At 39.7% G+C, this 27,991-nt stretch overlaps 1 protein-coding gene across 1 annotated transcript; it reads left to right on the top strand.

Moving 5' to 3' along the window:
* Positions 1-20,905: 20,905 nt before the first annotated feature.
* spi1b (Spi-1 proto-oncogene b) lies at positions 20,906-27,722 on the top strand. Its single transcript, XM_086106515.1, has 5 exons — positions 20,906-21,479; positions 22,011-22,101; positions 23,041-23,240; positions 24,878-25,028; positions 26,952-27,722. The coding sequence occupies exons 1-5, from the start codon at positions 21,327-21,329 to the stop codon at positions 27,263-27,265; spliced, it is 909 nt and encodes a 302-aa protein (XP_085962641.1). The 5' UTR covers positions 20,906-21,326; the 3' UTR covers positions 27,266-27,722.
* The last annotated feature ends 269 nt before the right edge of the window (positions 27,723-27,991 follow it).

Raw genomic sequence — 27,991 nt, 5'->3', positions numbered from 1 at the left:
ATGGAATTATTAGGATGGATCGTTGGTATATAAAGTAAAAAACACAGGGGAGCTGACACATCCTTGGGGGACAAAAGTGCTGGAGTGTCTGAACCCAGAGAGGACATTGTTAACTTTGGCATGCTGCACACAGTTCGTTAGAAAGGACATTAACCATTTCAAAATAAAAGGATTGACAGTTTCTCAATTGGTAGATGTGCCTCTAGCGTATTAAATGATTAGCTAAAATTGACAAACAAAAGTCGAACAAAAGCTTTGGGGTCTTCCTGATATTAAGTGACCAGATGACTAATAGTATTAATTACATCATCTGTTGCACGCCCCCGCTTATAGGCAAACTGAAAAGGATCAAGCAGCGGGTTGACCTCCTTCTTGAGTGAGGACACTATGATTCTCTCAAAACATTTTATTACATTTATTTATTATTACATTATATTTGATGTTAGCGCAACTGGATAAAAATCATTTTCTTTGGACAGGGTTTTGTTTTTTTTGGTACCGGTATTAAAACTGATTTCTTCCAGCAGGTGGGAACGGTGTGCTGATTTACAGATTTTTGAAAGACAGGACACAGCGCCGGTGTCAGCTTTTCCGCACAGATTTTAAGAAGGAACGTGAAAATGCCATCTGGCCCTGTGGCGTTCTTGGCACTACCGTGTTTGAAAAGGGACTTTCGTGGGTTCAATCAGCTTTCTGGCATCCTGGTCGACGACACATATAGGTTTTAATACATTATCACACTCAGAAGAGAAATCATGGTTCACAAATCTAAAAAAAAAAGTCATTTAATTCATTTGCTTTTTGCAAATCATTCGGAGTACTCAGACATGTCTTGCCAGTGGTCATGTTGGTGATGGCCTTCATAGTATCCCACAACTACTTCGAATTCCCAGCATGAAAGTTCTGTTCAATTGTATCCTATAGCTCTTCCTCGCAACACTAAGCATGCAGTTAAGTTTCTTTTTACGATTTATGAAATCTTTCATCTTTTTGGTTCTGTAAAGTTTATTGTTTGGGTATATATTTATTTCTCTATGAGGTATGACATTGACCACGCAGATCTTAATGTAATCAGTGACAGACTCAGCGCCATCATTCACATCCATTTCATGAAAGATGCTCCGTTCAGGAGTCATGAAGCATCTTTTGCTCCTTCTTTGGGTCTATGAGGGTGCATAGGAGTTTGCCATACTGGTCTACATGTGCTTTGGGGAGTTAAGCATTTGTCCATGTCCCCCATGGGATCTTCTAGAGCCGGGGTTTCAAACCTACGGCCCGCGGGCCGGAACCAGCCCCCAAGGAGGTTCGATCAGGCCCGCAGGATAATTTAAAAGTGAAAAAATACATAAAAGACATGGGATATTTTAATAAGGTGCAGTTCATGGAGTATCCGCTAGGGGACACCCTGTTTTGATCAGAGTAAAAGACAACATTGTTTTCATCAGAGAAGAAGACAAGAGCAGTCTCAGTCTGTCACTGAGACAGACCCAACACAGCAGATGTTATCAAGGACGTGAACACTTTATTCTTTCCACATTTAATAGCACTCTCCTTAGTTTGTAAGGTATAGGCAGGAATTCAATTTAGATATGATATGCTCATGTGTACATGGTTTAAAAATTCCTTTCTTTATAAATCTCATTTAATCTTACAGTTTATTACTGTATTTTTCAAGACCAAATACTTGTTAAAGTTTGTACAATCAGTGGGATCAGTTGCAATGCATATATGTGAATGATAAAAGTAAATTGCACATTTGTCTAAGGAAATTTAAGGTGCTTCATGAAATGTTTTGTAAAAGATATGTTCATTTCAACTTTTTCCGAATGTTCTCGTGCTTCTTTAGACCAAAACAAAGGAAAGACATATTATTTTGGTTATTTATAGCAGAGTATGGTATAATTTTAATGGTCCGGCCCACTGGACATCTACTGAGGCAATATGTGGCCCAAAATGTGAAATGAGTTTGACACCCCTGTTCTAGAGAGAGTTTGGTCCATATTAGATAAACAGTCAGATTTGAGATCCAAAACTTTATTTTTAGAAATAAAAATCTGAAAAGTGTGGCGAGCAATCTTATTTGGCCCCTTTGCTGTCAGTGAAGCCAACTCACTCCAGAAGTTCAAAAGGGCAGTTAAAGTCCTAGACAGGAACCCAATGCACTTCCACAGAGGAATGCAATCCTGGAATAAGTTGCTAATACACTTAAGAGACTGTGATAACTTTCCACTTTAAAAAAAACACAGAAATAAACCATTGGCTAAAAATATATCAGACATGCACCCATTACACACCATTTCCAGACTCCAGCCCGTTCCAGTGGGCTTCTGGCCAATCAATTTGTAGCTCTAAGTGATTTGTCTGTCCTGGTCTTTTGTCTTGTAATTGAGTACTGCAACTGTTTGTAATGTCTCTTTTATAATGCCTTTCCGATTTGGTTTTTATTTCTGTCATAGTGTTCTTAAACCTTTATGTGTCTCACTGTGCTATTTTAATAACCAGCCTTGGGACTATGGCTGAAAACTAGCATTTATGCTAAATCTGGCACATTTACACATTTTATTCTTGTGTTGATTAATGTGTGCTGTCCCAATGAAATAAATAAATAAATAATGTTCCCTGATGCACCAGTCAACACTTTTTCATCACTATCCTTATTCCCCCTAACCTGGTGTACATCCTTTCCATCTCTGTCTGTCTGAACAACCTGTAAAGATCTTTCCCACCTATTTTTTACTGTCCGACATCACACACATGTCATCAAATGCCTCTTCTTTTGGCCTTGGCCACCACCTCCTTTGCCCGATGTTGCGTCTCCTTGTATTCCTGTCTCCTCTTCTCAGTGCTCTCACTGACCCACTTCCTGGCTAACCTCTGATATGCTTTCTTGCACTTTCTGGTTCTCCACCCAAGTCTCTTGGATCAACTTGGCTGTCGTGGTACAGTCTTCTGTAAACCACCCCTGTCCACTGAAAGCCTTTTCTTGAATAGCTGCATGACACTCTTCCTTTTTCAGCTTCCACTGCATGGTTCTCTGCTCTGCCTTTGTCTTCTCAATCTTCATCCCCCCAACAGTTATTTTTGATTTCTTGATTTCCAGCCTCTTCTGGAAGAAAATGTTCTCCACAGCCATAGCCATACTTTTGGCCAGGTCCACCACCATCTGTTCCTCCAACTTGCCAGGATACCAAATTTGCACTTCTTAATCACCCCTGTTTCCTTCACCAACATGTCCATGACAATCTGCACCAATCGAGAGTCTCTTTTGACCTGGGATGGTCAGAACTGCCCTCTTTAGCTCTTTCCAGATTCCCTCTCCCCCACAAACAAGTTCTTTGTCTTACAAAGCTTTTAAATGAAAAGCGACATCTGAAAAAATTACAGGTGGTGCGTTATTATTATATATATTTTTTTCAGACTGGTGTCAAAAAATTGGCCATGTCATTTGAATCCATATAACAACTTTTCCCATTCGAAGTACAGTAGAATGGAGTCACCTAAGTCACCTGAAGTCACCTAGAAACAATTTAGAGTATTCCATTAACCTGCCATGCATGTTTTTGGAATGTGGGTGGAAACCAGAGTACCCAAAGATAACCCACTCACTCACAGAGATGACCTGACTGCCCACAATAGAAACGTCTCCCTTGTTGCAGGTGGCAACAATGCTCTTCCATGGACAGTTTTGCTCATCCCAGCTGGATTGGTTCCTCTTTCTTCGCTGAGTCAACTTGCTGTGGAAATTTTAAGACACTGCACCTGTTGACACCACAGCACTGCTCTGATGGTGGCAATTTCTCTTGCGTTCCTGTTGACGATAGTCCATTCTTATTGCTAATTTGATTAATGAGTCAAGGATTTGAGGGTTGATAACTAATACATCTTGAGTCCTTTTTGAAAAGATATCATGAAGGGCCGTGGCCTTTAATGCCCTCCCAGAGAAATGTGACACCATAAATCCCACCTTGTTCTATAGTCAAGGCTGATGGCAAATATTTGTAGTGCATTTCACATTCCGCAATAAAAGGATGGCACTCCCCTTGCTCACTGGAGTACCTCTCTGCCTGAGATAGATGAAAAGCCGTGGTGTGTAGTGATGAAACTGATGCAGCAGAGAGAGACTTGGGTGGTAATGGGGGGCCTTGAAACCATCTTAACTGTTGTTGACGATGAAGTACAGTAAATAGAGTGACTGGCTGGGACATCAGTCCAAAGATTTTTGCGCTTTGGGAATTTGAAAGTTTGTGCACAGATGGGAAAAGTGTGTCACAGTGCTGGAAGGCTACATTGAAAAGTAAAAAAAAAAAAACTAAGAAAGCTTTCATCTGTATTGGAAGGTTGCTGGAGCCTATCCCAGCCGTCTTCGGGCAGTAAGTGGGGGACACCCTGAACTGGTTGCCAGCCAATCGCAGGGCACAGAGAGACGAACAACCATCAGCGCTCACACTTGGGGACAATTTAGAGCAGGGGTGTCCAAACTCGGTCCTCAAGGGCCGCTGTCATGCCTGTTTTTCAGTTCTCCCAGGAGCGACACACCCACATCAAATAATCAGGATTGCTCGAATGCTGCTGATGAGCTGATCATCTGAATCAGGTGTGTTGCAGCCGGGAGAGCTGGAAAAGAGGCAGGACAGTGGCCCTTCAGGCCCAGAGCTGGACATGCCTGATTTGTTCAATCAGCCCGCAATGCATGTTTTTGGAATGTGGGAGGAAACCAGAATACCCAGAGAAAACCCCCGCAGGCAAAGGGGAACTCCACACAGGAAAGCTGGAGATCGAACCCACGACCTCTGCACTGTGAGGTCGACGTGCTAACCAGTCGCCTGCCGTGTGTGTGTGTGTGTGTGTCTATCTATATATCTATATATATATACAGTATATATATCAACTGTATATATACTGTATATATATTATATTCAATAATATATATATACTGTATATACATATTATTGAAGTCATATCACGCACGTGCACACACACGTTCACGCATGCGCTATGTGACACTCCGATACATTCAAGAACAAAACATGAAAGCGTTTGCGTGTGGTGGGGACCATTTAGCTGGCTATCAAGCATTAAATGAAACTGTTAAGCAGTCAATGAAACCTAGCGAGACAGTTTTTCAATGCCTTTGTCTTTTTTTACTTAATTGATTGCCTCAGGGGGTTTGGCCACTTGCACACGGGTGCACTTGCACACATCAAAATACACAGGTTTGCTCAGCGGCAGCTAGCAGCCAGTACAGCAAGCGGATGGATTTAAAATTGGTAAAAAGGATAAACGCTTCGGAAAATGGATGGATGGATGGTTGCGAGAACACCCTGGGTTCTGCCGTTCGATAGTGTACGGCGGGAGATACTGGTCGGGAAAGTAAGTAAATGCCTTACCTTATGCCCTTCGAATAAAACTGATACCGAACCTACGCGTTTTACAATTTTGTAAATGATGTATGTCGTGTTATACAAACATTTTTTTTTCAAACACTCAAAATGTTCAGCGGCATCTGTGCTATCCATACATATATAGTTTATATTAATTCCTTGGGATTTTTTGCCCTTTATGGACAATAAAGCAGTTCTGTGCTATGACACTTCAAAGAAATATTGCATTCTTTGTAAACGGTCGACTATGAGGGTTAAACGAAAGGTTGACGCTGCGTTGCGGTTCGTGCATATTTACATTTAATGTGTAAAAAAAACAAAAAAACAAAACCAAAAAACAAAAGTGAATTTGAGGCAAAATGCTTTGGACAACATATGGTGTAGATAAAGCATGATATAAGTGTACTTCATTTTCTATGATGATAAAATTGGATGTTTCCGTTTTTGGACTATCTATGACATGTTTTTCGGCAAAAGTGCAATTAGTAATTCAAGCCCGAAATTATTTACAGCTCTGGCGTATTGAGGAGAGGTTCACCGGTCCTTGATCCGTTTAGTGATGATTACACTGACGGACAAAAACCCACCTCTGTCAGTGCTTTGTCCGTCATGTTTTTGTGAGTTTATTTCCTGTTATCGTCAGTCATAAGCAAAACAGGCGTACGACGTCAGTGACGGAGTGCCGTACCTTACGTAAGTCATGATGGAATGCCCACCTCTGGTGGTCATCACAGTGGACAGCTATTAAAAGGTAGCTCTTTTCTACATGAACAAATCCACCCCCAAAAAATCCCTAAAAATCCAGATGTAGGTTATTATAATTCCTGCATGACTGGATTTAAGTTCTCTGGGTTTCCTCCCACATTCCAAAAACATGCAGTGTCGGCTAAGCGGACACTCTGTATTGTCCCTCGGTGTAACTCTTGAGTGTGAATGGTTGTTTGTCTTTGTGTGCCCTGCGGTTGGCTGGCAACCAGTTCAAGGTGTACCTCGCCTACTACCCGATGACAGCTGGGAAAGACTTCAGCATGTCCGAGACCCTCGGTGGATAAGCGGTTTGGATCATGGATGGATGGATGGATTTTAGGACACCCTGTAGGCCTATTTGACAGGGAATTTGCTTGAGTGTTTGATGTTTGTGGTTCATGTGTCACTTCCTCTCTGCATGCTCTCACTCTACTGTACACCCCACTTACTCCTCTAAGGGGTTTTATATTTTGATTAGAAAACATTAATTCATTGAAACTTAAAAAAAAAAAACGATCCATCTCACCCCACTGTATACTTTCTTCTGTACTATTACATGTATTGAACTGCATTGTCTCTCTCTTCCAAGCATCAATTGTCCATTACTGTTAATGTGTTCCCTACACAACAAGACAGCTGCAAATTGTTTGAAATGTTTTCAAAAATAACCCACAATAGTTTCTGAAGCAAATAGATGTGTAGCATGATCTAATGAAGCTGCACAGGTAACCAGCATATTTAAAAATGCTTTTTCTCAATGTGGAGTAGGCAAATTATTATATAGGGTTCTTATTTAACAATTGCCAAAGTCATAATGAAATGTTTTCAGAAAACAAGAAAAAAACAACATTTTTAGTAAGTACATCGGTATTTTCGACAATTTTAACAGTAAGCAAAAATGACTGCAATTATGCTGTGAGGCTATCAACAAACTGTATATATGTTGTTCTGAGTCACCCACCTGAAGCCTTTCCCAGCTGCCGCACAAGAGTGCCAGGGTGTGGATGTATATAATCCCGATACAAACCAAAAGTTGTAAAAATATCACGGTTAAGGGTAAAGTATGAGCCTTAATGGAGACTTCTTTCTTCTTACTTTTTTTCTTTTCTGATTGATATAAAAATGATTTATTAGATTTAAACACATAACGGGGTAGGACTAGATAAGTTTTTACTTCTTCCTACTCCCTTGAACATAATAACTGTGTTGAATGAAGACTGATTTCTTTCTTTTTACTATTTTATCTACCTTATTTTCTGTCAAATTATTACTGTATATGTTTTATGTTCAATAAACAAACCAAACCCACCAGAGTCCTAGCAATCATTCATTATTGTGTGCCCTCCTCATGTCGAACAATCCATTTTAATATATATTCGTCTTATATTCATACAACCCTGTATCAAACTAAATAGATGAGGGGGAAATGCTGTATGTTGTCTTGACAAAAACATATGACTGAGACTTGAGCTGGTTTCTTATTATTAGAATGTTTGTTTCAGAAACACATATTGCAGTTTTGTATGAATTGCTAATCCAAATAATTGGCCCTTTGAGCAAGTATGCGGATAGGTTGGGCTGGTTGTGCACACAAATGAGTCAAGAGTTGTGGAGAAAAGGACAAGGAAGCCCCCTGCTTCCATGGTTATTTTGCGTCTCAACGTATGCGGCCACTAGGTGGTGCATGCAATAACTATTCACTGCACTGAGAGCAGGCAAGAAAACGTCACATATAGTCCATTAAAATGATTCATTTAGAAAAAAAAAGTATGGGAAACTTTGTACAGCATAGGGTGCTTTATGGCAAGCCATTTGAGCATTTATTCCATATCTATCCATAGTGCTTTGCCATCACACATGCTTTTTAAAGCTACAATATACTGTACATGACAGCAAAACTGAAAATAATCTATCCCTTGTTATTGTCAGAGTCAGTTTAATGGCACAGTTCTTGATGCTTACTTGTCACGTTCTTAACAAATTTTATCTTCTTTTAAAAAATAGATAACTGTACCAGACGTGGTCTAGTGAGATATGAAGATAAAAAGAGCAGAAAAAGAACAACAAAACACATGATTAATATCCGCACTGAATCATCCTTGTCTGGCTTAAGCAACAAGAAAAAAAAAGAGGAACTTGGGTTGTTTAGAGAGATAGGGGCTGAAAGCCTTATATGGTATACATTTCTAAATGGGCTTTTTTTTTTAAGTTGTTGCTACGTGAACATCCAGTAAACAGGGAACAGCGTATTCAAATCAACAAAATAAATTATTGGAACAGCAGCCTATGCTCGCTTCTTCGCACCTAGTTTTTGGTTTATCCCTTTTTGTGCCTATGTGCTTGAGTGAGTGTTTGTCCATGTACTTTGTGATTCACACATGTCTAATAATATCCACCGGCCTTAGCTGAGGGTTGGTGTCGAGGAGTCCAGAGAAAATGAGGAATCAGGAATAAGAAGTGAGAGAGCTGGATGTCCCCTAGCACGCATGTCAGGCAACTGTTCCATGTCATTGTGAAACAAATAATGGACACTGAAACCTCTGCTGAGTGTCAGTCAAGGACAACGGTCTTCTTTGTGCGCTGTCCACCCACAGAAATTAAGTGCAATATTGATTCCACATTATTTTAGTTGATAAAAAAAATACATATTTGATGGCAATGCAACTTGTTGGTTCATTTTGGAAGTCATGTTACTGCTACTAATTCAATTTAGAATTGCATTTACTTTCTTTCCGCTGTATCATTCATTCATTGTTAATTTTGTCATGACCTGGACAAGATGTACAGTCGCAGATCATAAAACCATCAGTTTCACACACAAAAAGAGTAGTCATTTGACCAAAAATCATAAATGTTGAATTAAGTGATTTTAAAATGTTCTCTTTTTTGTGTGTGCATACCATGAATTCAAAATACAACATACATATCTATTTGTAAAGTAACCATGCAATCATACTGTCTAATGTTCACTGTGGACTGACTGCCTGAAACAACATGTTCTGTAGGAAGTTTGTCACCTTCTTGTTTTAATAAGGAAGAAGAAATAGGAGAAGAAGCCTTATGGTACTCAACCTAAATTGGCAGAATTAAGGAAGTTTTTAGTTCCCCTGCTAATTCAGAGATATATAGAAAGCTGCATTTTTCTACCACCTTTGGCAATTTGCTTCCAGTAGTTGGTGAAGTGACTTTTGTGGGAATATATCCGCTGTCCACTGGATGATTTACACAGCAAACTGGTAAGACCAAATAACTTTTGCACTTTGAGAGACTGTGGGCGTTACCTTGGAGGGACACTCTGATCTTTTAGTATTACTTTGTCGATTCCACCGTCAAATACCGCAGTGTGTTCACACATCTCTTTTGTAGTCTTTAACCTGCAGCTTAATTACTTTAAAACCATATATAGGTTTTTTTTCCAACCTAGTTTTTGTTGTTCTTGTTTCCTTTGCATAATATCACACTTTAAATGACGATTAAAATCCACTTTGAGATAATGTGAGTGGCAACATCAGGTCGATTAAATTTCGAAAAGCCAGTTGATTAATGCACAAGGTTGCCTCGGAAGTGTTAAGTAATTCTAAATCAAACTAAAGCTTACTTAATCCTCCACCCACCACAGTTTGATCAAACCATTCCAAAATGTCACTGCATTAAGATATAGTGTCACAATGTGCCATTTTCAAGTGGGTTTAACCGCATGCTTGATGTTGGTAGACAAGTACAAGCACTGACAAGACTTTAAAAATGTTCGAGAAAAATCGAATGATAATGTAACGGTAACTCGGGTTTTAATATGATTTCAACATATCACATTTATTTATTTATTTTAAACAGCATTTCTTAAGAATACATGTTGAGCGAGGGTGATTACGAAATATGTGCACTACCACAGGATTCTCAAGAGTTTGGACATCAACCAGCTCTCAGTCTGGCTAAACTGATGTTCTGCTGAGGAGGAGCGCAACACTTCCTGTTGCGACGTTGCCTGTATCCTGTTTTCCACAGTCAGTGGTCATGCGTGTCATTCCCCTATGCAAACCTGCGTGGGCACAATCTCGTGATCCTGTGCTGTGAGGCTTCTGAAACTTCAACATGGGGAGACTCCGAAATGTCCGTGATAAAAACTGTCAATGTCAGCTGCATGGGTTTTGCAATCGGTTGACGATTGCAAAGTGACACTTATGAAAGTCATTACTGCCCAACAGGCTGTAAAGAAAACAAATGCAATTGAAATGTTTGTCTGACAAATGTTAGCTCTTCTTAAAAAAAAATTGACATGGAGTTTCAATGAATCTCGCTCAAATGTCATTTGAGATGCCGTGTCAACTACTCATCACTAGCTTGCAACAGATTTGTGATTTGCTGTATATGACGGCTTGACTACAATCCAATATAAAACCCCAATTCCAATATAGTTTGGACGTTAATCATACATAAAACAGAATACAATGATTTGTAAATTACGTTCAACCTATATTTAATCGAATACACAACAAAGACAAGATATTTCATGTTCAAGCTGATAAACGTTGTTTTTAGCAAACAGACATGAACTAATATGGCTGCAACACGTTCCAAAAAAGCTGGGACAGGCGGCAACAAAAGACAGAGTAAGTTGAGGAATGCTCATCAAACACCTGTTTAAAACATCCCACAGGTGAACAGCCTAAGTGGGAACAGGTGGGGGCCATTACTCAGTCATTCATTCACAAGATCAAAGATGGGGCGAGGTTCACCTTTTGTGAACAACTGCATGAGAAAATAGTTGAAGAGTTTAAGGACAGCGTTCCTCAATATACAAGTGCAAGGAATTTAGGGATTTTATGGTCAACAGTTCATAATATAATTCAAAAGGTTCAGAGAATGCAGCGAGATCACACTGCATGTAAGTGCCAACGCCGAACACCGGCATTGAATGCCCGTGACTCTCCGAATCCCTTAGGCGGCACTGCATGAGAAACCGACATCAATGTGTGAAGGATATCACCACATTCACTCAGGACAACTTCAGAAACCCAATGTCCGTAATGGCGCTACAACTTAACACTCTACTATGCAAAGCAAAGGCCAGCTATCAACTACACCCAGAAACGCTGCTGGCTTCTCCGGGCCCGAGCTCATCTAGAATGAACTGATGCAAAGTGGAAAAGTGTTCTGTGGCCTGACAAGTCCATATTTCACATTGTTTTTGGAAATCTTGGCCGGTCCTGTCCCCTTGGCCAAAAAGGTATGGGCGCATACAAAACACAAACCCGAGTGAAGCAGTGACTTATTGAACAACGTTGACGCCGTCCACAAGCGAGTGAGTGAATGAGGAAGCGGGTCAGCAAACTACTGGGCTAGCCCATCAGTCATGGACTGGCATCTTTGTCATCCCATAAGTCACCGCCTCACGTGATTTGGTGTCATGTGTGAGTCCACATGATCTAGTGATCTAGCAGGCGAGTAAGCTCCTGGGTACACATGACTAGAAACTCTGTAGCCCGGATAACACAAAACACATAACATACGTTTTTCGAGTTGTAAGCATAGCTTGCTTGCTAACTATTGCAGTGGTTGGAATGGGCCATGTCATCATTATCATTTTTAAGGAACTCGCAATTACACCGGATAACCACTGACGCTCATTACTTAGAGTATTCAGTATATGGTGGGGGAGGGTCGACTCAGAAACTCGCCAGAAACTCTTTTTAGTACTACATTATTCCCAGTCTTTGCACGTATATTGTCACGTGAGGAGCGGAAGAAATCTTTAAAAAGTAAATGTGTTGTCCCCCCTCCCACTATAATACCAATGTAGGCATATTGGTTATTCTGATTCACCCTTGTGTTTTTAGCAAAAAACAAGCTTCGAATGGTATATGCTGCCTCTTTAATAAATGAAAAATAGAAGTATTCTGGAATCTTTAAAAGTAGACTTCTCTGACACTGGGCAGTTTAGTTTTCTTTCTAAAACCCAAACAATTCAAAGTTAAAGTTTAACACTCAAACCATTGCCATAACCATCCATCCATCCTTCCATCCATCCATTCCAAACCAATTGTGTATAGCTTCTTCTGTTCAGCGTTTCGGGTGGGCTGAAGCCTATACCAATTGGCAATAAGCATGGTACACTCCCTGTAGGTATCTAATGGGCATCTGGAGGCAAACCACACAAGCTACGCGAATGGGTCCAGTGGGTGCCATCTTAGAGAGAAAATTTGTTCCTTCTTGTATAGCGTTAAGAAAATGTTGGTCATTCATCATCAGCGACGGACCAGGGGTGACATAACAAATACGGTAGCGCATTGCCTTGTTTGGGGTGCCCCAGTGGGCGAGTGGTTAGCGCGTCGATCTCACAGTTCAGAGGTACCGGGTTCGATTCCAGCTCCGGCCTTCTTGTGTGGAGTTTGCATGTTCTCCTCGTGACTGCGTGGGTTTTCTCCGGGTACTCCGGTTTCCTCCCACATTCCAAAGACATGCGTGGCAGGCTGATTGATCACTCAAAATGGTCCCTATTTGTGAGCGTGGGTGGTTGTTCGTCTGTGTGTGCCCTGCGATTGGCTGGGAAACCCACTCAGGGTGTCCCTCCTGCCCGAAGACAGCTGGAATAGGCTCCAGCACGCCCCGCGACCCTTGTGAAGAGAAAGCGGTTCCGAAAATGGATGGATGGATTGCCTTGTTCACAGCACATTAGCGAAATCCTGGTTTGTTGAAAATGGATCGATAGGAACTTAACCCGTGTCAGGCTGTCAGTATCACATTCATTTTTGCGTGTTAAACTACCTATTGAAAGTAATCGATCGAACTGGGCACTCGCCTCTCTTCCCGGCCGAATAGTAATTTACAGATCGAATGTGATTTCAGGATGGCGTTGTGCTGACGTTGGTGGCAACAGTATGTGATGGCAGAATGAGGTGGGATACCAACTGAAACAATGCGATATGATGAGAACAGCCGTTTCAAGTCAGCGGAGTCACGCATCGACCATTAGTTGGCTAGATACGTGGATCTGACCAATGTGTAGCTTGTCATTGCTGAATATTTACCAGCTTGGTGTAGATCTGTTCGTAAAATAAAATGTGCAGAAGGAGCTAATATCAATGATTTGGAAATTGTGTTCAACCTATATTTAATTGTCCGACTTGTGTGCAGGCAGCGTGGGATCGATTCCCATGCTGTGACGCTGTGGATGTGAATGGTTGTTTGTCTCTATATGTGCCCTGGAACTGACTGGTGACCAGTTGAGGGTGTAGTCTGCCTTTTGCCTGGAGTCAGCTGGGATAGGCTCCAGCAACTCCCTGCAACCCTGTTCAGGATAAGCAGTGTTGAAAATGGACAGAAATGGGAGGAATGGGAGGAAACCGGAGTACCCGTGAAAATCCCACCTAGGCATGGCCGGAATTGGATTCCATCCCTGTACCTCTGCCGGCGTGCTAACATTGTCCCAAGGTGTGAGTGTGAGCACAGATGGCTGTTCTTCTCTGTGTGCCCTGCGATTGGCTGGCAACCGGTTCAGGGTGTCCCTACTGCCCGAAGAAGGCCGGGATAGGCTCCAGCACCCCCCGCGACCCTTGTGAGGATAAAGCGGATTGGAAAATGGATGGATGGATGGACTACTAAAGGGTCATGCATTTCTTATGAATTTTCATTTCAATACAAAAGTGGAAAGTACTGGCAATAGCAACCTACTTAATGTGCAAATGCAGGTGAACATTGTGTTTGCATTTTTCAAATCCATGTTCACAATTTGCAAGCACTATTCACATTTCAACACACTGCCATTCAACCGGTTTTTCACTTTTTGTCACTGTTGCAGTGAAATAATATGACATTTGAGAGCAGAAATGGGTGAAGCAACTCAGTGTACTGAACACACAATTCTATGCAAGAATGCTGTCACTTTTATACACACATTCAGTTGAAATAGTGAAAAGTATTACCAAGCTGACAACAGATTATTTGCATTCAATCTAACACTGTAAGCGCACTGCTTTTTAACTACAAGCTGAGCCGCCCTAATATATTGACCAACAGTGAATAGGGTGTCCTTGTTTCTCAATGCAATGTTGCCTGCTGTTGCATAACTGACTTCTTTTTGACCTGGTCTATCTGCCTTTGTTAAATGTAGTGTAGTCTGAAGTACAAAACTAACTCTAGCCTTCACATCACGGCAACTGTATGGCAACAGTAGGGCCTGGCTTGGGTTGACGGACCCTGATCGAAACTAATCAAACACAATCTATACAGTATAAATATGCCGTGTCACGTTCATGCAGAAAATGATCCCACAGATTGCTGCAGGCAAGAGGGCAACACTTTTAGAATCCACCAATAAAAGTAACACATTCTGAACACACATTTGTTGACTGAGCCCCCCCGCCCCCCTCCAAAAAACATACCAAGACTATGTACAGTACACGGATGGATAGATGGATATTGTTACTATAAATGTCATTCATTGTGACTGATCAAATGTGATATCTTGACTGTGTCTCTCAATGCATATTATCGTCTTAATGAAGGACATATGAAGCTAGTGATAAAATTAACACCCCCCCCCCAAGCTGGCCCCCCCAAACCCACAAGGGTAGCACAAGGCACCGTAACTGTTTGAATGTTGCAACAATCTGCAGAGAGCTTAATCTTGTCACTGTGGATAGAAAGCGGAGAAGTACATATTTTAGAGAACAAACCAGAAAATAATGCTTGGTCACAGCCACTGCTGCCGAGTTACAATTCTGTCAGCGTGTAACTTACAGTATATTGGGGGAAAAAAATGGAATCCATAGCGCAATGATTTCAATGCCCCATTTCATGTTGGAGTTAACAACCGCGGATTATGAACACAATGTTTTGAGCGTATCACTGCCCTGTGGTGAACATTTTGTCAAAATGTCAACAAATCAGACACTGAACTATTAATCACACTGATTATAATGTACTGTGATGTAATGCTTTGATGTGAGCTTTGAGGCAACAATGATCTTAGATCTACTGTATTAAGAAAACCTTTATTAGTCTCGCAATGGAGAAATTCCCGATTCACAGCAGCAAAGTTATGAAAGGAAGAAGTAGAACAACAAAATATAGGAGCTGCTGGAAAGGCAGCCATTGTCACAAGCCATGATTATACTCCCACTTAGACATAACATAGGACAGCTACATGGGGCCCGTAGCAATGGATTTTGGGGCAGATGCAAAATTAGGATTTTAGGGCCCTCTATTTCTGCCAATCATATTTATTATTGATCATTTATGCACCTTCAATACACTTTTTGCAGCAAGGTTACGCTGTAGCTTGGCAATGTTGTTGACATTATCGTCTTTGCCCATGTATAGTTTTTAATCGCAAAGGAAGGACATTCATCTTCTAGAGCCTGATCAAAAACATCACTATACATTTACTGGAAAAGGGTCATCTGGTGTATTATTTTGTCTTGAATGACTAATGAAGTCATTCAAGACAATAGTTTGCCAGTGCAAGAACAACAAAAAGTAACACTTTGTTTACAGTTTTGTACATTTTATCTTACTTTTGTACATTTGTATTTCACATTGGTTATTTTGTTTTCCTAATGTAAATTTGTTTTAGACTGGGGGGCAGGAAATAGTATTTTGAGAAGGAGTGAAGCTCTGTTGGGTGTTGTTGTTGCCAAAAAGGGAACTCTGCCAAACTTTTGATCTATGTGTTTAATCTTTTTTTCTTTTTTCCGTCCTCCGTTCTGCAAAAGAGAAAAAGGCCAAAGAAGACATCCAACTCTTACAGTATTAAAATCAGGATCATCCAAACACTGTGACATGTTCATGGATTCGTTGTAAGACATTCATAGAATCAAATCCGAAAGAAAAGTTTCCAGTTCCTCATTTTGCTTTTGTGCCTCTGTTGTTGTGCGTTGTGTTCTGCACAGTTCACATAAAAGACGTTTCGTTTAAGACGCTGTTATGGATGGAATTGTACTATTTTACAGCGAGCTTAATCTATATTTAGTGTGTTTCTGTGTGTATGCTATGATTGTACACTTTTACAATATTGAAGCATTTGATGTTTTCTGCTTTCAGTGACATCATTTTAACCAGTATGTACAGTATGTTGATATAAATGGACCTTGTAAGAGAACTATGAATTAAAAAAACAATGGTGCAAAATGATCTTGTACTCTTGATATCACACTCGAAATCCAACCTGTATGCTTCATATGATGTTGCCAATTCTATAAGAAAACATAAGAAAACCTTTATTAGTCTCGCAATGGAGAAATTCCCAATTCACAGCAGCAAAGTTATGAAAGGAAGAAGTAGAACAACAAAATATAGGAGCTGCTGGAAAGGCAGCCACTCTGGCGGCGCCATTTTGAAGTCAAAATAACAAAAATAACACAACACAACACATAGGACACAGACAGTCGTGAAAATCTTCACCACTTTTCGGCATACACTTTGTTGTCTGAAGCAGTTCTAGATGAAAGAGGAGAGGATCAAAGTTTTCTTTCACCAGTAGATCAGAGACGGCTTGTAAAAGTTCTCACTTCAATTTACAGCGTTCAGTTGTTTCTTGAGAGAGATTTGCCAACACTTTTGCACAAAAGTGTTGCAGAGTTTGTCCGAAGCCATGATGAGTCACATCTAGACAGAATTCTTCCATGTGCTTGCTGTTATATCGAGCCCATCATTTGATGCCATCTTATGTGGCATATACTAAAGCTATTTATTCATATATTTTCATCTTTGCAGCAAACTTAGTATTTACTCACTTTACAAACAAAATTGAAGGAGAGGGTCGAATAGAAGCACTCCATTTTACGCACGACTGAATTGATATCCAAAGAAATTCAAGTGTTTTAGACATTTAAATGAACTAACAATCACTAGCAATCCTCATCTTGGTGTTTTAACCCTTTTAGGGACAGCGGTTACTACAATGGACAGCTTATCATGTAACCAGGTTACAGGGTGCAATGAAAGGGTTAAACTCAACTTTTTGTTTTTTTGGTTATGAATTTTAGTTAGTCATGGAAAGGCCGGAGTTACAACTATGAGCAATAATGTTGTCACTATCAGATCGCAGAACGCCTTGATCAGGTAAGAAAAAAGTATTGTTTTATTTATAGTAATCAATTTGTAGATAATCATCACCACGAACACATACCAAGAGTTCTGCTGTAAAAAATTGATTGCAAAAGTATTTCCCTTTAAAAGTGTTGTGTCAGCAGCCAAAAGGATTCTATTTAACATATTCATTTTCTTCCTAAATTTGTTGAAAATTGTACAAGTGAGCTCATCCCAAAATAATCCGCTCACCTGACAGGTGAGTCGTGTCAAGATGCTGATAAGTGGGTGATTATTGCGGTGGTGTTCCATGGACCCGTGAAAAGCCAGCTCTAAATTGTGCAGACATCATTTCAGAGAAATTGTCAGTACATCTGAGAGGCCTCACAAACACAGACCACATGTAACGACACCACACCATGCCAGGTCCGCCACAGAGAACATTTGATATCATACTTTATTTCTACAGAGTCAGAAAGCTTCATCAGGATGAATGTTTGTTGGCTAACCGGGGTCTTAGCCTGACTGTAGTACTAAATGTCGCTAAATCATGTGGACATCGCACTCACTTGCCTGTCGCCCTCTTCACAGATGAATGCCAGTTTACACTCTGCTGGACAGATGGTCGACAACAGGTATGGCATCAGGTTGGCAAGGATCTATCCACAATTCCTGGAAGCTGAAAAAAAAATCCTTGAAGCCAGCATATTCATATTCAAACCAATTCCAATGTAGATGGCGCGTTGTGCGAATAAAATGTAAATAAAAACCAAATCTTTTTTTTCAAATTCTTTTACAACCTATATTCATTTGAATGAACTACGAACCATTTTTTAATGTTCAAACTGTGGAATGCCAATTTTATTTTTTTCCAAAGTCTCACATTTCGAACTTGATGCCTGCAACACATGACCAAAAAACTCAGTTGTTCAAAAGCAAGCCTGGGGTGAGGTTCAGCAATCTGTGAACAGCTAGTGTTTAACCCTTTCATGCACCCTGTAACCTGATAACATGACAAGCTGTCCACTGTAGTAACCACTGTCCCAGAAAGGGTTAAATGACGTTTCTCAATTTACAATTGCCAGGAATTTTGAGATTTCATTATCTCTGGTCCATAATATCATCCAAAGATTCAGAGAATCTGAACAAATCTGTGCACAAAAACGGCGAAAAGCATAATTGTATGGCCGTGACCGTCGACCCCTCAGGCGGCACTGCATTAGAAATATCATTGTGTAAATGCTACTGCCACATTGGCTCAGGAACACTCCAGAAAACCGCTGTTCGGTAACACAACTTGTTGCTACGAATGCAAATTCAAACCATGAAAAGCAAAAGTCATACATCAACCTCTGGGACGATCTCATCTGAGATAGACTAAGTGGGCTGTGGTCTGATGAGTCCACATTTCAAATTGTTTTTGGAAGTCATGGACATTGTTTCACAACTCTAACCTGGGCGTGGGGCCATTCCGGTCCACAAGGGCCACTATTTGTCATGTTTTAGAATGGTTCCCTAACACCGAGTGCAAATGATCAGCAAATTATCAAGCTCTGCACATACGAGATAACAATCATGATCGGTGGACTTTCCAGTTTGTCATTAGCGCAAAATTTAAAAGCCAGCACCTGTGATGGTAGCGGGTGTATTAGTGCCCATGACATTGGTTACTTGCGCACCATTAATGCTTACACATATTAATAGTATTAGAAATAAGACTTGCAGAAAGCTATCAAATGTGTGTAGGGAGATTGATTAAAAAAAATGTATTGAGTTGATCCTTAGCTGTGGTATGTATCGCTGGTGAATGTCTGTGCCAGCGGACCTTTTTTTCATAGCTTGTTAGACAACGTTCACCCACACCTGCACTGAGTGCTTCTGCTCCAAACATGTTCCCTGTTGGTGTCGACAAACCTTTGGATTTTTCTTAAAGAAAAACGAGATCACTCTAAAATGGGAGTCATTGAATAGAAATGTGCACAGGCCACCCGCTAATTCCAAAACAAAATGTGTTTCATAATTTTAAGTTATTTGTCTTTATTATGTTTGAATGGTGGTCCATCACAATGCGTCGGTGTGAAACAACAACGGTAAAACAGTTGGTCCATGGCACAAAAAAAAAAGGTTGGGCACCACTGATCGAAGGCACTTGAGGCACACCTCTTGTTTTTTTTAATATATATTTTTTTATGAAACTCCAAACATGCAGTCAGTCATAATCACAGTAATGTGCAAACAAATATTGGATCTATAAAATAAAATATATAAAATAAAAACTCATGCGCTCCACTACACTTCAGGATTTCCATGCAACTTACGCTGTCAATCACTCCCTGTTGCAATCATTAGCAAGATACTTGTGTGGGAGTGTCCAAAGTCTGGATGTCTAGAAGTGTGCAAGGTCAGGCGCTGAAACGAAAAACAAAAATGCTCATACATAAATGAGAGAATATGACCTTTTATGCATATCCATTGGTTTAAATTGAATTTTTTGGAATGCTGAAGTATCCCGCCATTGGCTGGCAACCAGTACAGGGTGTCCCCCCGCCCACTGCCCAAAGACAGCTGGGATGGGCTCCAGCATGCCCGCAACCCTCATGAGGATAAGATGGATGGATGGTTGAATGCTGTAGTTCAGAGTTATAGCTTTTACCAAATATTGCGTTTCGGAAGAATTTTATGAATAGATGTAAATGAAAAGTAACATTTTCCAACCAAACTATGGAAAGCCAAGCATTGCGAATTTGTATTGCTATTATGTTTTACAGCCTTTCGAGATGAGATGATCCCCATTCAACAAATTAAACACCACTGAAAATGTGAATGAAGAATTTTGGCCTCAATTGTTTCTGGTTTAGTCAATTCTAAATTGTGAACTACCTTAGTTGGAGACAAAACACTCAGTAATATTGTAAAATAATATCTAGAGTGTGAAATTATACCTTCCACATATTGCTGTGACACAAAGCCTATTTCGATAACTTTGATTTTCACAAACTTGAGGACATTTTTCGAAACTGCACAAATACCGCAAAGCGTTTTTTTTCTTTCTTTTTTTTTTTTTAACCGCCACAAATGAATATCGCCATGCTTGTGGAATTCAAACGAAATGGGATGGGAAAAACCAGCAGGAATACAGGCACATGTGTTGCAGTAAGCCCACAGACAGCCACGATTACAAAGAGCAAACTGGACAATAACTATGAATAAAACAGACAATAAAAAACAAATAGTGCACTTATTAAAACAGGAGAATTGCGACTGGACATTTATTAGTTGCCCATGGGTAAAAAAAAGTGGTTATCAGTCCTTTGGGGTGACATCCTCACAAGCCAAGGTATGCATGTTTCTTTGTTAAAAGGAGGTAGCGAGCAGGGGTTATATCCCCCTTTGGCATTTTCTGAAACTCCCGTATCTCCTTTGTGATAATCAGAACCTCCAAAACTGATACTGTCGCTTCATCTTATCTTCCAGTCATGTACGGGTATGTGTGTGATTATATGGGTGTGAATGTAGTTTGAAGTGGCGGGGGGGGGGATTAAGGTTGAAGAATGGGATGTGGTTTTAGTGTATAATTAGGTGTATCTTAGTTGCTGGTTTCTTGTTTGATTGCTTTTTTTTTGATGACGTTACGAAACAGTTTTGTAGAAGCGATGTGATCAAATGCACTCACAAAATGTAGTTGGTTTTTCAAAGCAGGTGTCATTTGATAACTGAGCAACACAAATAAGGAATTTATACAGGACATCTGGGGGCACTTTGACGGCAATCATATATTCAATGCCTCAAAAGAGCTTTAATACGCAAAGAAACCAAATCATCTTCTGAACCGTTACATCTGACTTCAGTCATTGTCGTGTATTAAGTGGCCCTTGAATGGGAGACACGGTCACTGATGATTGGCCACCAAGGGAGGTGGCAATATAGAGCCGGTGATAAATGTGAAGTTTTGCAGGCTCCCCTAAAGCAGTTGACGCACTCTGTTGCTCCCACCCACACCAATTTACAGAAGTTAAAAGTTCCTTTTTCACTTTGGTTGGCCAAGAGTGAGCCTTTGCTTATTTTCTATTTGTATTCGATCCTATTGAAGGCCTCTTAAAGTGGTTGGGCTCACGAGAGTAAACTATACAATAAGGGAGACACAGAGGGACATGTTTTGGTTATCGTTAAATGAGAGGAAATTTTGAAACATTGTGCAATGGTGCTGCAAAAGTTTTGAAAGGTTGTGAGAGCTTTTGGTCTGCAAGGTGTCTGAGCCCACTTGTTGGAGAGGAAGCCCCCATGTTGCATCCCTACAGAATGGAGAGTTACCTCATTACACCTGTAAGTATCACATATTTTTTTTTTCTTTTAATTGTCTTCCAAAGGCTCTGACTGTCCACAATGTTAATAGAAAATATCTACCCGCTCTTGATTTTTTTACATTGATTTTATTTTTTTAACTACAAATGTAAGAGTAGTCCTCTCATATTTGAAGAATTACCATGAGTTCTACTTTGTTTGTGTACAGGATGTCAACTCTAACAGCCCTATATACTACAGGCGACATGAAAACGAAACTCCAAAGTTCTTGAGAGTTTCAGAATAGCAGTGGCAAAAAAAAAAAAAAAATTCAAAAATCAAGAAACCCTGATTTGTATTTATCAAACTAAATATATGTACCGGTATATGTACATAGTTAGCATTTTCTTGATGAAATACAAAATGAAATGGATTTTGTGAACGTGCGACCAATACAAGAGACGTTGATTTAAATATACTGACTCCAAATAAACTTTGTTGTTTCTGATGTACTGTATGTTTCACCTATGGCTTTCACACCTGACGGTGTTCTATTTGAATGTGCTCTTCTAGTCTTCAGAAGAAATGTATGATCCCGAGATCTACAGACATCAAATTCCGGATTATTATAGTCCATATGTTCTGGATACAGAGATGCAGGCAGGTCAGTTTTACTCCTGGATTTTATGCCTTTTATTTAGATATTTTTTAAAAGTATGATGACATGTGTCTTGTTAGGCTGAATTTTAACCGAAAAAAATTAAAATAAATAAATAAATATATGTATATATATATATATATATATATACACACACACACACACACAAACACACAATATCGTATTAACTAAAATATTTTTAATGAATTAGAAATAAATCTTATAACCTGTGATGAGTAATTAATTCCATTTGGATATGTTTTTAAATGTTTTTAAAAAATTAATCATGGTTAAAAAAAAAAGAATATTTTTGGAAAATAACCCTTATAACCTGATGAGTAATTCCAATTGGATATGTTTTTAAAAGTTTTAGAAAATTTATCACGGTAAAAAAAACGAACATTTTTTGATGATTTTTTTTTTTTGCTGTTGTACATGAGGGCAATACGATGCGTGCAGCTGAAGCGCACAGGAAACAGATGCTATTTTTTGGGCTGCTGCACCTACAGACACAGAAAAAAAAAATTCGCCCCAAGGGGTTTTGTTGACTTTCTCTTGGTAGCAATAATTTTGAATATTCCACTAAAACAGACTTAATGAAGTCAACAGCAAATAAGTATCCCTCTCGTCATTGTGTCGGAAAAAAAAAAAAAAGATTTCCCCTCAATGTAGCGCGAGGAAGTACTGATGCAACGAACATGCTGACAATATATTTTTATTCTTTTATAGCTTGCACATTGGATATTACATTTCATGAATCCAATATTTTAAAAGGAGGCATAATCTTGAATCTGACAGCATTCATTCAATAGATTGAGATGTATAATATTCTTGTCAAACACCTTCCTTTTTCCATCTAAAATCTCACCGTTGGTTTGAATAAAGGTCGGTCTTGTGATAACTCATTCTGAAGTAATCCCATGTTTCATTGTGTTCTCTAATTAGATCACTGGGACTATCACGGCGGTCACAGTCATGTACACCCGACAGAATTTGAAAACCTTCAAGAGACAAACTTCACAGAGCTGCAAAGTGTGCAGTCCCTGCACCCGCCCGGTCTCATCCGGCACGAGGTCATGCGCTACGATCCAGAAAATCTAATGGATCCAAACCTCGGGGCACATTCTCATATGTTACAGCAACCAGTAAGTCCTTCTGTCCACAAATCAGTAAAAGCATATTCTCATCATAAAAACAAGCAACCCATTCACACACTCAAGTGAAAGAGCTTATAAAAAACAAACAAACAATGTGCTGGAAATTCATCTCCTGTTTGTTTATTTCTGTAGCAGTTCATGAAGATTGCTGATTTTCATGCATTCATACTCGTTCATATTGGTTGCACAGAGCTGTTGGGGAAACTCTATTGTGGACAAATGCTACAAGACAAACGCTCAGAAGAGTAAGAACGCACAATGAAACGCCTCTGGAGTCCCAATTTGACACACGTTTCAGTGTTTCTGAGTGCATTACAACAAGTGGGAAATTTCGAGAAGAGTAAGCTTTCCTAAAACAAAATGTTTTTGTCATCCCCGCTGATCTCAAAAACAAAAAAAATTTTTTGGAGGAGGAATTTGTTTAAAATTAAGTCGCCTTTGACAAAGTCAGGAATTTCACCTTTGTGTTTTATGAAAGCTTGAAATTTTTAATTTTACAACAATTATTTCTTCTAAATAGCAAAGCACAGACAGTTAAGACTGTTACATTTACGGTCACATTATAGCAACACGCCACAAAGGCTTGAATTCATATTTTCTTGTCAATCTCTTTGTAATTTGATTCCACAAGTATTGTCTTAAATTAGAAGAAAAGTCAACACTCATTGTTTCTGTGAATGCTGAAGTATTTTTATTTAATAGAATATTGTGCTTACAAGAATAACCCCCGCCCCCAAAAAATCAACTAAAACACGTGTAAAGGGTTTCTCTCGAATGGCATTACTTTTGTTCATCTCTTCTCAAGTTGCTCAATAATGCGAAATGCAGAAAAGGCGTGCGAGATGTCGTGTTTAACTTTACAGCAAGACACCAACTTCTACTTTAAAAACCAGTCGGTTTTTGTTCAGAAATCAATCCAATGTACGGATTTAATACACAAAGGATGGCAAATACAATTCAACTCCAATATTTTTTGGCAATTGCTGACCACGAACAGGCCAAGTGGCCCCTTAGGAATGTTAGATGTCGACTAACTCAATCTATGAAATATGAAAACATAAGGAGCGGCTTCATTCAGTTCTTGTCACACCGCCGCTTCAGCAACAGATCGAACACAGACTAAAGCTTTCTTTTATCATCCTGACAAGACAGCTTTGCAATGAGTTAGGATGCACCGTGGAGAATGCGCCAACGTGTCCGCAAAATGATCCATGCGGAAGATTAGACCAAGGGCCGTTGGAGATGTTTGTGAACTGTGAGCTAGCTCATTGAAACTCTTTGGTGATTAAGGCTATATACCGGTAAATAGATTTGACTTGGCTCTGGCCTTTCTGTGTTGAGTTCACTATTTGAGTTCTCCAGGTTTCCTCCTACAATCCAGAAACACTCGTCTTAGCTTAGTTAAGGACTCGATGTAATGCAATCCCAAGTCCACTTCGCCTGTTACCTTGAAACATAAAAGAATTAGAAAGTGCATGGATAGAATACATGTAGCAAGTATTTTTATTGATTTCTTTTTTGTGCAATTCCTCTGGTAAACATCTATAACAGATCCCTTTATGTCATCATATTGTTTACGCCTTGTATTTCTGGGAACTGATGGGACTTACTCTCCTATTTTGAAGGTCACATTCTTCCCCCGGACGGTGTATCCTCCACACGTGTCCCAACACAGCACTGATGATGAAGAGCACGGACGTCAAAGTCCCCCGCTGGAGGTGTCTGATGAGGAGTGTCTTCGAGATCAAGTTCCGTACGTCATACCTGGAGAAATGGGTGAGAAAGCCCCTTCAAAAGCGCACGGAAACAAGATATGAAGAGAACACCACATGAAGTCAATTCCCAAATTTTCTTGGCCAGAACATTACATACAGCTCCACCAGCCGATACACGGCATTTTGATTCTGATTGCATTTGTGGCCGCCACCTGAGATGGATAAAAATGGGTGGATTTTGCTGCTTAATTCATAGTCCACAAACCTGATATTAATCCGGTCGATGTGTTAATACTAGGATGGCCCTGTAGAACATGTTCTCATAAACAAAATTTGGCGGTTGACTTCCCCTTTAAGTACATCAGGATAATGTGTCGAGATACTATATGAGAGCTGAGAATGTTCTTTACACGTATTACGCAAACGTCACGGAGCTGATTAGTCTTTCAGTTCATTTGATTCATCACCATTAATCATCATTTTAATTGTCAGGCAATGCAGCTAAGGCCCAATTAGCTCATTAGATTTCTAATTGAAATGTGTTTGCTAGTACAGAACCAATTGGAGAAATCGTATTGTATCCGGATCGGGTTTTTGCTCTTCTCTGTGGCTAACTGCGTTTTGCAGACTACAGCATGTGTGCTTCTTGTTTCGTCAAGCGACAGGAGCTGACCTCACTGGACATTTCACAATTGCTCAAAATCTTTGCTTGCTTCCAAACTTCTAAAATAGTGTCAGGACAATGTCTTTTTTTTCTTTTTCTAATGACTAATCAGGAGACTGAGCAGTTATGTTGTGTGTGTGTGTGGGGGGGGGGGGGGGGGTTAACTACTCACTATTGTAGCTGTAAACTTTTAACCACTTTAAAATTTTCCCCATTTTACTTTGACTTTAATAAATTAGAACATATTTATATAGTGCTCTTGTACACAGAAAAAAATAGTGCTTTGGATTTACTTGTACATCAGTTGCACGTGATTCAAATGTGGTAAACCGATGTCATTTTCCCATGCTTACCTAAAAAAAAAATCATATGTTTGTTTAACACATTTTAATCTTGTGCAACAGAAAACCAAGTCCTTTTTTTTAGCGTTGGTATTCGATGCTAAATTTTGTTTTCTTCTTATGCTCTCTATTTCTCTGTGTATAAGGGGTAATAATTACAAAATGCACCATTATTCATATTTCTATGCCGGCGATGTAAAATGAAAGGCAGAACAATCAAATGTTCTTCCATTAGAGGGCAGAAGGTGCAATAAAACGGTGTAATCACTTGTTGCAATTCATACACCAGATGCTGCTCACATGTACTCAGTCAAGTACAACCAAACAAGTTCTCAAACTTCTGGACAAACACGAGACAAACTGCGGTCTCAACCCAAACACTTGAAAGTAAAGGTCAAAACGCCCAAGGCCTATTAAAAACATTTTGGAGAAAAGGTCACTGCAATTAACTGACTTGATGCTCTTATAACTGAAAATAATTTGGCATGTTTTAAGACTTGTTGGTTGGGTGACAAGCCTACCAACTGAGACCTCATTAATTGAGCCGACGCACGTCAAGCTATTGGAAACGTTTCATTACACCATACGTGAATTTTTGTAGCTACACAAATGTAGGAACATTTTCTTAAATTTCAATTCAATGCCGACAAGTTTCTGTGGTACGTTATCTATTTCAGATGTCACACAATAAATCAGGATGCATTGCAACCTAATGTCAGCAAAACCGTCGATACTCCTTGAAATTGTGATGTAGGTACTTTACACTCCACTCCCAAATGTTTTTAACTTGACACTGCGTTACTCAATCGCACATGCGAAGCATTTCCTTTGCCTCTACACACTCTCTTCAGCTATTATGTTGTTCTTCCATATAAATGTCGTGAACGCTGTCTTGGATCGATCGAGTGAGATCAAACTCAAGTCTTGCATCATATGGAAGAAGTAGTAATTGTGCAACTTTTGTCGATGTTTCCCAAAGGCAACAAAAAGAAGATTCGTTTGTATCAGTTCCTGTTGGACCTTTTACGGAACGGCGATATGAAGGACAGTATCTGGTGGGTGGACAGAGACAAAGGAATGTTCCAGTTTTCATCCAAACACAAGGAGGCCCTGGCACACCGCTGGGGAATCCAAAAGGGCAACCGCAAAAAAATGACCTATCAAAAGATGGCGCGGGCTTTGCGCAACTATGGTAAAACTGGAGAGGTCAAAAAGATCAAGAAAAAACTGACCTATCAGTTCAGTGACGAGGTCCTCGGGAAGACGCATTTGGAGAGAAAGCCATACATGTAGACAGAAGACTGAATTATGCAACGCAAGTGGTACATTTGATTTCTGGTGTAACACTCAATGTCACCATTCCTTGTAAATAGCATAGAAGCGTGACAGCTATCCGGAGGGAGCATAAACTGGGTTACGCTGTTATTACACAGCTCATTTATTTGCCACATCATAGAAATACAGTATAAAGATACGTCTAGCCAGTGTCTGCCGTCCATGTCTACTGCTTTGCCTATTCAGGGATGTGGGAAAGGTGGATGTCCAGCAAAGTATCCATGTGGAAACAAGGCCATGCCTTCAATATGAACTATGTAACCTGTTATTTAAAGACTTGAAATTCCGGACCTGATTCACCGATACATTTGTTCAATGTGGGATTTAATTTTTATTTTTTTTTATTTTTTATAACACAATACAACTGTTGAATCACCAAAAATGCAATAAACATTTTTTTTCAATCATGAGACAATGCTGTGTAAATGCCACATGCTTTTTGCAAAGTACACACGTGGGACATGAGAACATAATTGTTCTGAAGAACAGTGCATGAATGAAGCCCTACTTTTCTTCATTTGAATGTGATCTTTTTAAGCCGCCTAAAGTCCGATACGCAGTGTGTAAATTCTGGCCTCTGGTGACCATCGCTCAAAATGACGTTTGTTCACCTCACATTAAAACTGAGCACAGATTAACACCGGTAAATCAATCAATAAATAAATATTTTTACATACATACATA

Source organism: Hippocampus guttulatus, chromosome 3 (genome assembly GCF_054856545.1).
Source record: "Hippocampus guttulatus isolate MCC_2025c chromosome 3, RoL_Hgut_1.0, whole genome shotgun sequence".
Classification (NCBI taxonomy): domain Eukaryota; kingdom Metazoa; phylum Chordata; class Actinopteri; order Syngnathiformes; family Syngnathidae; genus Hippocampus; species Hippocampus guttulatus.
The sequence above is the reverse complement of the archived record's forward strand: the minus strand, read 5'-3'. Positions and strand labels throughout refer to the sequence as shown.

Excerpts from the sequence above, each read along its gene's own strand:
- spi1b (XM_086106515.1), top strand. The coding sequence starts at position 21,327 with ATGAGAGGAAATTTTGAAACATTGTGCAATGGTGCTGCAAAAGTTTTG. Across the intron at positions 21,480-22,010 it reads AGAGTTACCTCATTACACCT|TCTTCAGAAGAAATGTATGA; the intron begins GTAAGTATCACA and ends GTGCTCTTCTAG. Across the intron at positions 22,102-23,040 it reads GGATACAGAGATGCAGGCAG|ATCACTGGGACTATCACGGC; the intron begins GTCAGTTTTACT and ends TTCTCTAATTAG.